The 12,487-nt window shown below is 46.0% G+C and overlaps 1 protein-coding gene across 1 annotated transcript in view; it reads right to left on the bottom strand.

The window, feature by feature from the left end:
* The window catches only part of SMCHD1 (structural maintenance of chromosomes flexible hinge domain containing 1), a 143,319-nt gene that overhangs the window by 88,562 nt on the left and 42,270 nt on the right, over nucleotides 1–12,487 (bottom strand). Inside the window, exons 8-10 of the mRNA XM_090039751.1 lie at nucleotides 10,935–11,101; nucleotides 4,387–4,480; nucleotides 3,911–4,121 (exon numbers count right to left, since the gene is read on the bottom strand). Coding sequence (XP_089895877.1) covers nucleotides 3,911–4,121; nucleotides 4,387–4,480; nucleotides 10,935–11,101 — 472 coding nt within the window. The remainder of the gene's footprint in view (nucleotides 1–3,910; nucleotides 4,122–4,386; nucleotides 4,481–10,934; nucleotides 11,102–12,487) is intronic.

Here is a 12,487-nt window from a genome sequence, read left to right on the forward strand (position 1 = left end):
CCATGCCCAAAGGGAGGAAATCCCAACAAGGGTCAAAGGGAGCAGGAGGGCACATAAACCCCCATGGCTCACTAGGAGCATCCGGGAATGTCTCCTTGCTAAAAGGGAGGCATACACCCAATGGAGGGATGGGGTCATCACCAAGAAGGACTATGCTACAGTCGCCCGAGGATGTAGGGGGGCAGTCAGGAAGGCCAAGGCAGAGATGGAGATAGGACTAGCTTCCCGGATTAAGGACAATAAGAAGTCCTTCTTCAAATACATAGGGGGTAAAAAGAGGGTCCCGGGTAATGTGGGGCCCCTGCAGGACACGATGGGCAACTTAGTCGTCATGCCAGATGACAAAGCTAACATATTTAACGATTTCTTTGCCTCTGTCTTCCTAAGTAGGGACCAGTTCAGCCACCTCCCTGCTGGGCCCCCCTCGGGCCCCGGGAGAGACACGCCTGGGCCAGGGGTTAGCGAGGAGTTAGTTAGGGTACTTCTGGAGAGGCTGGACGTGTTCAAGTCCGCTGGTCCGGACGATCTTCACCCTAGGGTTCTACAGGAACTGGCTGAGGTCATTGCGGGACCCCTGGCGCAGCTCTATGAGCACTCGTGGTGCTCTGGTGAGGTGCCGGAGGACTGGAAGAGGGCCAATGTGGTCCCTATCTTCAAAAAGAGGAAAAAAAGAGGACCTGGGAAATTACAGGCCAGTTAGTCTTACCTCAATCCCGGGTAAGCTCTTTGAAAAAATTATCCTGGCACACATCCAGGAGGGCCTTGCGGGGGAATGCATGCTCAGGGGCAACCAACATGGGTTCATCAGTGGCAGGTCTCGTCAGACCAACCTGGTGGCCTTTTACGATCAGGTCACCAAATCATTAGACGCAGGGGTTGCTGTGGATGTAGTCTTTCTGGACTTCCGGAAGGCTTTCGACACTGTCTCTCACCCTGTCCTCATCAAAAAGCTGGGAGACTGTGGTGTCGATGCCCACATAGTCAAATGGGTCGCTAACTGGTTGGAGGGCCGCACCCAGAGGGTGGTAGTGGATGGGTTCTTCTCGACCTGGAAGGACGTGGGCAGTGGGGTTCCGCAGGGCTCGGTCCTCGGGCCCGCACTGTTCAACATCTTCATCAGTGACTTGGACGAGGGGGTAGAAAGCACCCTGTTCAAGTTTGCTGATGACACTAAGATGTGGGGGGATATGGGTGCACTAGAAGGGTGCAATAGGCTACAAGCTGACCTTGACAGGTTGCAACGGTGGGCGGATGAGAATAGGATGGGGTTTAACACTGATAAGTGCAAGGTGTTGCACATGGGGAGGAAGAACCGGCACCACACTTACAGGTTGGGGAACTCCCCTCTTGCCAGCACGGAGACGGAAAAGGATCTTGGAGTCGTCATTGACTCCACAATGAACATGGGCCAGCAGTGTGGGGAGGCAGTCAAGAAGGCCAACTGTACCCTGTCATGCATCCACAGATGCATCTCGAGCAGGTCCAGGGAGGTGATCCTCCCCCTCTATGCGGCACTGGTCAGGCCGCAGCTGGAGTACTGCGTCCAGTTCTGGGCGCCACACTTCAAGAGGGACGTGGACGATATGGAAAGAGTCCAGAGGAGTGCCACTCGTATGATCAGGGGTCAGCAGGGCAGGCCTTATGAGGAGAGACTACAGGACCTGAACCTGTTTGGCCTCCACAAGAGAAGGTTAAGGGGGGACCTTGTGGCCTGCTACAAACTGGTCAGGGGGGATCAGCAGGTACTGGGGGAGTCCCTGTTCCCCCGTGCGCTGCCAGGAGTGACCAGGAATAACGGTCACAAGCTGGTGGAGGGTAGGTTTAGATTAGATATTAGGAGGCGCTACTTCACAGTCAGGGCAGCTAGGGCCTGGAACCGGCTTCCAGGGGAAGTGGTGCAGGCTCCTAGCCTGGGGATTTTTAAAAGGAAGTTAGATGAGCACCTTGCCGGGGTCATCTGACCCCAGTGCTCTTTCCTGCCAAGGCAGGGGGTCGGACTAGATGATCTACCTAGGTCCCTTCCGACTCTAGCTACTATGAAACTATGAAATACAAAACCAGTAAGCAAATAGTCTGTGCTATATTTACAATGTAAACCAGTGAATGTAATGAAATACTATAAAACAAGAAGGCTGAAATGCTTCAACAAAGCTACAGTCCATCAGCACTTACAGTTGGAAACCCGTAGAGCCTACACTCCTAAGAGCACAGGCAGCTTTCAGTAATTTAAGAGTCCTTTAAAAAGGTGACCAAGCCAACAATGTATAATACCATACAAACTGGCCAAACCTCATAAAAATGACCCTGGATGAAACCAAAGTAACTGCGGCATTTCATGTCACTTCTTGGGCTCCATCAGGGAGGGAACGGGAGGACTGGAGGAATTGGTCAACCCAATAGCAGTCTACAGATCCTGAAGCCTCTCGTCTCCCTGAAGTGACCTCTTTGTAACTAATTCCCAACTCTGCTGCCTTGGGGCCATAGGAAAAAATATTACGGCAAGTGAATTCATATGCTTGATGCCAACATGAACAGATCAGGGTTTTAATTTTCAAGAATTTGCTTTTTGGCTATTACAGTTAATGTAAAATTCAAGTAAGGTATTCTAGCTATAGCATCATTTAAAATAAGTGCTATTTAAATATAAAACGACAATACTACAGATTTTAACAGTAGCTTTCCAAAGCCTCCAATTAATTTAGTTTGGGGCTGTGCAACTATTTGGGCCCAGGAGCCATATATGGAGTTCTGACTAATTGTTGTGGGCCAGGTCAGCACCTCCCTGCTCCACTGCAACAACTCACTAAAACTCCCTGTGTGGGACGGGGCTGAGGGCGCACAGGGAGATGTGTTTGGGAGCAAGATAGGCAGGTGAGGCTGGGATCATAGGATGGCCCATGCCCTATGGTGGGCACGGCGAGGGTCAAAGATGTGTGTGTGTGGGGGGTATGCATAGGTGTTTGTAAGCATGCAGGGGTGGGGGGGAGGTTGCCTGGGCACTAGGTCCTGGGAGCTGGTGGGATGGAGAGGGAAGAGGGGGCAAGGGACATGTACTGCCTGGATGAGCTCTGCTGTGTGGTCCATGGCTACCTCCTGCACTGCTCCAAATGGGGCTGAGCCCAAGTCGCTCCCACCTAGGTCAGCCCATATTGCACTCCAGCCCCAGCCAGCATGTACAACTTCTGGTGGGGCTGTTCCTGGTGCCACTGCAGTCATTTGTGCTGCTCTGCTCCCTTTGTCTCCAGTGGCTCCTCCTCCTGCCCCTGGCTGGGAGGAAGCTTCAGGCAGGTAGCTCCTGCCCCAGCTCATGGATGCCTTCCATCTACTCTGCCTGCCTAGTGCAGGTAGTCAAGTGAGTGGAAGGCAGCTGGGAGGTGGAGCCAGAGCCCTGCATGCAGGAGCAGGAGGAGGAGCTGCTGGAGGCAAGGGGAGCAGAGCAGCACCTAGGCAGCTGTACTGGGAGCAGCCCTGCCAGATGCTGGCTGGGGCTGGGCCAGTAGGCATGGGCTGCCCCACGCTGGGCTCAGCCCCATGCTGTGGGGGCAGTTGCGGGCTGAATCAAATCAATTGGCAGACATCTCCTACAGGCCAGATCCAAATCAGTTGGTGGGCTGGATTCATCCATATTTTGCCCATCCTGATACAGTTCATGACTTAAAGATTTAAACTGCTCTACCTTCCTGTCATTTTGTTGCTATTTGTAGTTCCCATGTTAATTCCTAATATAGTAGAAATGACACATAAAAAGAATGCAGATTTTCCCACAATTTGAAATTGTAAAAATTAACCTCTAATCTTTTATGTAGAGTCTACATATAATGATAAATGATCTTATTTATTGAAAAAGATGATATATTACATATTTAAAGAATACTGTTTTGGGGTAAATAATGAAATTTAACTGACTTACTTGATGGAAAGCATGGGTCATCAGGATAAGTTTCTTTATCATATAAGAAAGGATGATAGCGGATGATGCCTTCCACTATACCTTCCCCTTCAACTTGTGCCTTAAACTCAAAGCCATCTGCTGCAGTCTTTATATACAATGTCTGCATGTCATCTTTGATCTCTCTAAGATTGACAATCTTTGGTATCTTTCCTTTTTCAAACATTGAGATCTAGAAGGTAAAAAATATTTTTTTCCTTAGATGAAACTATAAATCAGAGTAAAATATCAGAAATGGCAGCAAGCACATCAGTGAAATAAAGCAAAGTTCCAGCATCAGATTAGTAAACTGCTGTATTATCTTAATTTTCAGTGGAAACTGTATACTTTTCAAAATACCACAGCATTTCCAAACAATTAACAACAAATATGACTAAAGTGATATGTTAGTAACATGTGAATAAGTAACAACAATAAGGCTTTTCTGTATATCCTACCTCAATATCAATGTTGTTGAAAGGACTTGCTTCCTTTATAGCTGCACTAATTTCATTTCCTTTTGGTCCATGGATATAGTAGTGGTAGATATGTCTGAGGTTTATATATTTTTAAATAAATAAAAAAAAAAGCACACAAGATAAAAATAATAAAAATACAACTTTTACAAAGCCTAAATATATTCATATGTTATACAAAAAAAGTTGGGTTTTTTAAAAATTTTTCAGCAAAAGTAAAGTACTAAGCTATTGATCTACAGAGATATACTTATTTGCTAGCAGACTTATCAAAACAGAAATAGCAGCATTTGGATATGAAGAAAGACTCGGGAAACAGGAAGATAATCACTTGCTATCTTTCACGGTTAAGGGTGACATGTAACAGAGTATGAAAATGTACTGCCTGAGTGACTGTCTCTTATTGCGAGGCATAAAATAACAAAAAGTAGAGTAAACTGTTGTGAGATGTACAGATAAGAAGTGCCATTTGAAAGCTAGGTATATTTACTAATTCTGACATCAATTAGCTTCATAATGGTCACACGGTACATTTTTACACATGCTCCTGATGTAACTCCAGGCACATTTAATTAGCAAACTGCACTTATTAAAAAAAGTGCCTGGGGCCATATTGGGAGTACATGCATCAGCAGTGCAGCATGCTTCCACATTGAGAAAATGGCAGCATGTGGCACCCCGAGTTGGCACTGTGAGTATAGTCCTGCCCTGCAGCCAGGGTCCCCTCAATTCACCTGCCACAACTTGATGGAATATGTAAAGGAGATGGGTCAGTGGTGTTTTTTTCCCTGTTGACCTAAAGACAGGATACTCATGGGTGCACTGCGGTGGTCCTCAGGGCTCTGCCTCCCCTACACCCCATCCACTTGCCAGCCACTAAGGTCTTTGTGCTCTTGCCCCAAGAGGGTATCCACCCCACAAGTGTGGGCACCAACAATCCGGCTGGCCGCTGGGATACTAAGCATACTGAGAGTGTTTTAGTTCAAAGTACACCACCATCATTTTCTCAGCACAGAGGTGTGCTGCACCACTGATACATGATGCACAAGGCTGCCAAAGTGCATCAATTTACATGCTCCTGAACGCTGGAGCAGGCTCCTTGCATGTAGGTAAGTGCCCAAGTACAATAGTTAGAACAATTTTTTTTTTTTTTAAACACAAAAAGGCAATATGGTGCAGTAATAACCATATAAACTGATAATGTGTACGCTGTCTGTGGGAGAAAGGACCAAAGCATTAGAGAAATTTGTCAAGCTATAATTCTTCCTTGGTCTGATATTCCGAAGTCCTAAAAAACCTGCAATCGTTAGATTCTGTACTGTTTTCAGCATTCTTAGGAACTTGTATTAAAAAAAAAAAAATCATCAAACCCCTTTGTAAGTATTTTCATACTTTTTACTTAAGGGACTAAACGTATGCAAGTAGTTCATTTACTCCAATGTACCAGTAATAAACCAACCATTCAGGTTTCAAATAGGGAGACTTTTGGACATGTCTAACTTTAGCCACATATGCAGCCTTGTTAAAGCCTACATAACTATTTACAGACAAAATTCAAGTCACTGAAACTATCTGATTGTATAAAAAAAGTCAAACCTCTTTACAAGGATCTGCAAACTTTTTTACTTGGTCTTCAATGTAGAACAGCTTTCAGTTGCAAATAAGTTTTTACCTATGGTGGCCAATGAGTAGGAGCCTACTTAAATCATGGTTCCACAGATTGCATGGAAAATATGAAATATGGCATTGTCTTCTATTAACCAGGAAATATGGGATTGTCTAAGAAATCAACTTAAAATTATACGTGTATTATTTCTGTAATACGCTGTTTTAGAATGTCCCGATGCTTACTGCAATACACAGACAATTCAACAATATCACCACAGTCATAGATCACGATTGAGAGTTACTGTCCACTTGTAGTGACCTAGACCAAGTGAAGGCATCAGTCAATAAGGTAGAGTGAAATGTTTCAGTGCCGTCTTAAATGCACTAGTTTGAAGTCTGAAGACTGAAAATAAATAAAAATGCTAAATACATTTTAGCTCAGGATTGTGTAACACAGTTCCCTGTAGGAACCTTATATTCAGTTGGTGGTAAATTATTTTGTTCACTTTGCAATGTGACTTGTGATGCATTGAGAAAAAACATCACTGATAGCCATTTAGAGTCCAAATTGCATATGAAGTGAAAGACTTCAGGTCACAACAAAAAACAAAGAACAATAACCTCAATGTTTAAAAGAGCCACTGAAAGCAGTTTAACAAGAGAAGCTACATTCAAGTTAGTGGAGACATTCACTGATGCCAGCATATTTTTGGGGGGGGGGAAAAAAAAAAAAAAAAGAGATAACTTGAAACTAAGGGAGTACTTTAACAAGCACTTTTCAAATGCTGGATGTTTGCCACATGCAAACAAACTTTGCCAGGTTCATCTACCAGAAGTACTTGCTTTCCATATTCAGTCTACAAAATCTGCACTGTTAGAATATGATTCAATTTCAGTTGTAGCAGACAAAGCAACAGATGCACAGGATAACAATGTACTCCATATTTTATTCGTACCTGGGAGCTGGAAAGACTGTGACCTATCTGTTTTTTAAACAGAGCTGGTTCAACTCAAGTCTATAAATTTTTCAACTATAGCACAAGTTGTAGTGATGGCTGTTGTAAACTACAGCTTCAACTTTAACAAGATCTCATCATTTCTGATAATGCAATGTATATGTGCAAAGCATTCACTAATGTGCTCCATGGAGTAACGCCCAACCCAATTCACATTACCTACAATACACACATTCTCTTTAGCAAGTGATATCTGGCATGCACGCTTTTCTGATGTGGATATCCTGGTTTCCTCTTTTAGAAAAGCATTCAAACATTGATCAGGCTGTAAACTTTGATATGCGGATTGCCAATCAACACAGGGATCTAAATTCAACAGTGTCACTTCCACCAGAACCAGTGTTTACAAGGTGGAATTTATGGTTTAATGAAGTTTGTTACCATGCAAAGAATATTAAGTACCACCAGCAATTTGTGTGCAACAAGTTTGAAATCATGCCTGGCACAAAGTATATGCTTAAACTATGTGATCTCTTAAAACAGGGCAACGTTGAAGATCAAATTAAGTTTGTGCCTGAAAATGCGATACAGTTTGTGGAGCATCTAATGTGGTTTGAAAAATTGGCAGTTTTGATTCACAAAGCACATAAACTGGTGGATTTGGTAAGTCGGGTCAAAGATACAGACTGTCAAACTGAAAACCAGCACAGATAAGAACTGTTCCAGGCAACAGCTGCAAAGTTAAATCAGTACTACAAATATGATCAGTCACTACGCTCTTGATTTAAGCAACCGACTGCCTACTTTTTTTTTTTTTTTGTGCTGTTCAATTTTTTTATGCAAATCAGGTGCTTTTTCTGACTTTTGACCCTCAGCTAATTAAATCAATTCCTGGATGGCAAAAAGAGCATAACAACAAATGTGCTGCTTACGTAAACTTTGTCAAAGAATGCCAAACGCCTTTAAATGTAAAGGAGTTTTGGGATTCTGTAGTCTAATAATATGATAAATTACATGGTATAATTTATTTGCCATGGAATTTGCTATTAAATTATACAGTATATGCCTCTCTGCCAATCAACACCCAGCGGCGGGGCTGCTGAAGAATATCCAGGAAATATCCGTGGAATTTGCTCTTTATGCCGCAAACACCCTGAGAAAATTACCGCAATTTAAATAGACCCCTTCCAATGAGAATTCATACAGATTGTATTTATAGACTTGGAAAGTGTTAGGTTACTCAGTAGCAGAAAGGGACTGGAGTATAATTTATAATATAAATGGTGTTAACGTACCTGATTTCAAAGAAATAAAATTACCATTTACAGAAAAGTCCTACCATCTTTAAAGCTATATGTTTCTTCCATAGTGCTACTCATTAGGGGTGCACAGATAGAGATTTTGGGGGCCAATACTGATAGCTGATTTTTAAGAAGGCATATCAACCAATACTGATCCAATTTCTGATACAGCATGAAGAGCTGCGTGCAGCTGGTAAATCTGTTGTGGTGGAAATGGTGTGTGGAGGGAAGGGGCGAACGATCAAGACCCCTGTGGTGAGAGGAGTGGAGCAGGGGCAGGTGCAGGATGGAGCTGTGGCTCATCTGGGGGGGGGGGGGGGGTGTAGAGAAGTGTGGGGGGGAGATGACTCCTGCTGCTGTGTTCAACCCGGGGCGGGGGCCGGAGGCATGTGCCTCTGGATATGTGCAGGGTGCAGGTAGGGTGGGCTGCAGCTGCGGCTGTGCCAGGCTCTTCCCAGTGGGGCTGGGCTGGGCGGGCGGCGGCAGCACTAGAAGGAGGTTATAGGGGGAGGGGGAGCCTGCAGCCATCCCAAATTTCGCCGTAGCCCTCCCATAGCTTCCCTCCCAGTGCTGCCACTGCCATCCACCCTGAGCGCAACTATGGCCCAACCATGCCTCTCCACGCACCATGAAGAGCCCGGCACAGCCCCAGCCCACAATTGCAGCCTACCCCGCCCACACCCTGCGCAAATCTGGGGGGCACATGCCCACCCCCCCCTAGGATGTTCACAGCAGCAGGGCCTCCCCTACCCCCACACAAGCTATGGATCTGTCCCGTAACCACCCCACCCTGGCAGGGTAGTGCCTGCTCCAGCCTGCCCCACTCCTCCTCACTGTGGGGCCTTGATCTGCCCCCCATAATCATTCCCTCCCCCCTTCCCTTTCACCACAACAGACTTACCAGCTGCACGCAGCTCTTCAAGCTGCCAGGATACGCTCCTTGCTGCTTATGTGCTGCGCTGAAGCTGCATTTATTGGCCAAATTAATCGGCCACATATGCCAATTTCTGATACACTCAATTTTCTTTATATTGGTGCCGATCTGATACCAGATCAATGTATTGGCACACCTGTATTACTGATGCACTTAAGTCAATGGGACTACTCACGTAAAATTAGCAAATGCATAAAAATGTTTCATTAAAAGACGCTTAAGGTCAACCGTCTGGGTAGGCCTCCTGTTTTCTTGGTTTTTTTATTTTTTTTTTTATTTTTTAAACAGAATCAGCACAGCAAAACAACCAATCCAGACTCCAACATTTCTGTATTACTAAAATATGTAGTGTGACCATTATCAATAGAATATCCAAACACAAATTACAAAAAAACATGGTATTATGTATGACCTGGCCTCTTAAAAATGTAATTAATAAATATTACAATTACATGTATGTAATATTTAAGTGTATGTATTATTAACTGATATGCTGCTTTTCACAAAACAAGGTAAGGGCAGTTTACAATACAATATAAAACAGCTTTTAGAAACAGAATATATTATTAAAATAAGATAAGATCATAAAATTTCAGGGTTGGAAGGGACCTGAGGTGATCATCTAGTTCAACACCTGCTCAGAGCAGGACCATCCCCAACTAGATCATCCCAGCCAAGGCTTTGTCTAGCTGGGTCTTAAAAACCTCCAAGAATGGAGATTCCATCACTTCTCTGGGTTACTCATACCAGTGTTTTACTACCCTCCTAGTGAGAAAATACTTCCTAGTAACCAGCCTAAACTTCCCTTGCTGCAACCTGAGACTGTTGCCCCCTGTTCTGTCATCTGCCACTGCTGAGAACAGTTTAGCTCCATCCTCTTTCGAGCTCCCCTTCAGATAGTTAAATCCCCTCAATCTTCTCTTCCCTAGGCTAAATAAGCCCAGTTTCCTGAAAAGTCATGTCCTCCAGCCCCCTCATCACTTGTTGCCCTCCACTGGACTCTCTCCGATCTTACACATGTTCTCTGCGGTGGGGGGGGTGGGGAGGGTGTCCAAAACTGGACACAGTACTCCAGATGTGTCCTCACCAGTGCTGAACAGAGGGGAATAATCATTTCCCTTAACCCACTGGCAGCACTCCTACCAATGCAGCACAGGATATTGTTAGCCTTCTTAGCAAGAAGGGCACACTATTGGCTCATATCCAGTTAATTGTGCACTATAACCCCCCCAGGTCTTTTTCTGTAGAGCTGCTGAGCAGCCAGTCAGCCCCTAGCCTGTACTAATGCATGGGATTGTTCTGTGCTAAGTGCAGGACTTTGCATTTGTCCTTGTTTAACTTTATGAAAGTCCTTTTGGCCCCATTCCTCCAATTTGTCTAGGTCACTCTGAATCCTAGCCCAGACTTCCAGACTATCTACTACTCCCCACAGTATGGTATAATCTGCAAACTTGCCAAGCATGCACTCTGTGCCACAGAGTACATAGTATATAACAAAACAACCACCCTAAACAATACCCCAAAATTAAAATAATTCCATCCCACTCCACCATCTCCCAACTCTCTGCCTTTCACCTAAGTGTCCTCCTTCTGCCCAACCCAACCTCACTTCCCAACCTTCCCAACTCCTATTCACTTCCTTTTTAAAAGACAGAAATTTTCTTCATATATTTCCTCCTTCCCCACCTGCTCCCACTCCCGCTTTTCAATAAGGCAGTACTGCTGACTTACGCCAATTGCCTTGTCCAAAGATGAAAATAGTTTTTCAAGTACTGTATGTGTTGTGGTTGTACACCTGTAATGACAACTGCTGTGAAACTCTTCTTGTCCCTTTCTTCAATTATGAGGTTATGTAGGAACCTTTCATCATCAGTGGTGATGTGAGTAGAATCAGCTGGCTAAAAATAAAGGAAAAAATAAAAAAAAATAAAAATAAAAAATGCAACTGTACATCACTCAGAAATGAGTAAGAAAAAAAAAATCCTACCAGCATATGGATGCAAAAAATCCAGAATACTATTGCAATGTCAGACATCACATGGAAGACATTAATGGTTCAATTAAATTACCAAATGAAACAGTCTTTCAGCATTCTAATATTATAAAAGCCTTCACCTGTCTGTCTGTCCATAATGCTTTACTCTGCGCTATGACTGGCTGACTGAAACAGCCAATCTGTGTGAATACAGCATTGGGAAAGGAGGTGGTGGTGCGCCGCCATGATGGTGTGGACACAGGGGATGGAAGCCACCCTGCTCTCTGAAGGTGGTGGCAGAAGCATACGGAATGGGGGAGTGAGGCCAGCAGTGCTGGGCTTGCCCTGCCCCACCCTGCTCCCTGCCGGTGGTGACGATGGAGCGGAGGGGGAAGGGTGAGCCCACTGGAGCTGGCCTTGCCCCCACCCCTTTGCTTCTTGGAGGTGGCAGCAGTAGCGGGGGGAGGGCAGCGGGGTTAGGACACTGCCGGAGCGAGGCCACCAGCACTGACCTTGGTCCGTTCCTCCCCCTTCTGTTGTTGCCGCCTGAAGGACTGACAGGGTGGCACTGGGGAGGAGTGGGCCTAATGCGCAGGGATAGAAAATCGTGAAGTCTCTTGATTGAGACCCCAAAATGCACGATTAAAAATGAAAGGCCTTCCACAGCCCCTCTGCCCTGCTGGTGGGCACCCCCCCCAGCTCCTGTTCCCCCAGCCCTGCTGGAGCGGTCCCCCAGCTGCCAGGGCTACAGGGCCAGGGACCTGGGTCTGCAGCCCCCTACCCCTGACAGGAGGTGGTGGCTGCTGCAACAGAGTGGAGTCTGGCTTCCCCCCACTGTCCCCTCCCCACCCCCAACTGTTTGCTGCAGCTCAGGGGGGCAGCTCCCTGCTGCAGTGCACACTCCCAGGGGGCAGAGGGAACCAGTGCCACCCAAATCTGTGCGCGGGCTGGGGGCTGCGCGCTGCCCACTTCAGGCTTGGGCTCCGACCTTGCTTCCTCCCCTGCCAGGGCCTCTGTAGCCTGGTGTTGCAAAGAACAGCAGGGCTGTGCAGGAAGCTGCCTGCTGCTGCAAGCTCTGCATTGCCTTGGTGAGGTGTCCTCTACCTGCCGGCTGCAGCAGTGGTGGTGGTGGCACAGGCTTGCATGCAGGGGAGCACAGCTGTAGCAGCAGACGGCTTCCTGCACAGCTCTGCTATTCTTTGTAGCTCTGGGTCACACCACCAGGATGCAGAGGCCCCAGGGGAGGCAGCAGGGCGGGACCCAGAGCCTGAAGCAGGCAACTTGCATCCCCTGGTCCACACACAGATTG

Source organism: Crocodylus siamensis, chromosome 3 (genome assembly GCF_052110815.1).
Source record: "Crocodylus siamensis isolate JL-2025a chromosome 3, ASM5211081v1, whole genome shotgun sequence".
Classification (NCBI taxonomy): Eukaryota; Metazoa; Chordata; order Crocodylia; family Crocodylidae; genus Crocodylus; species Crocodylus siamensis.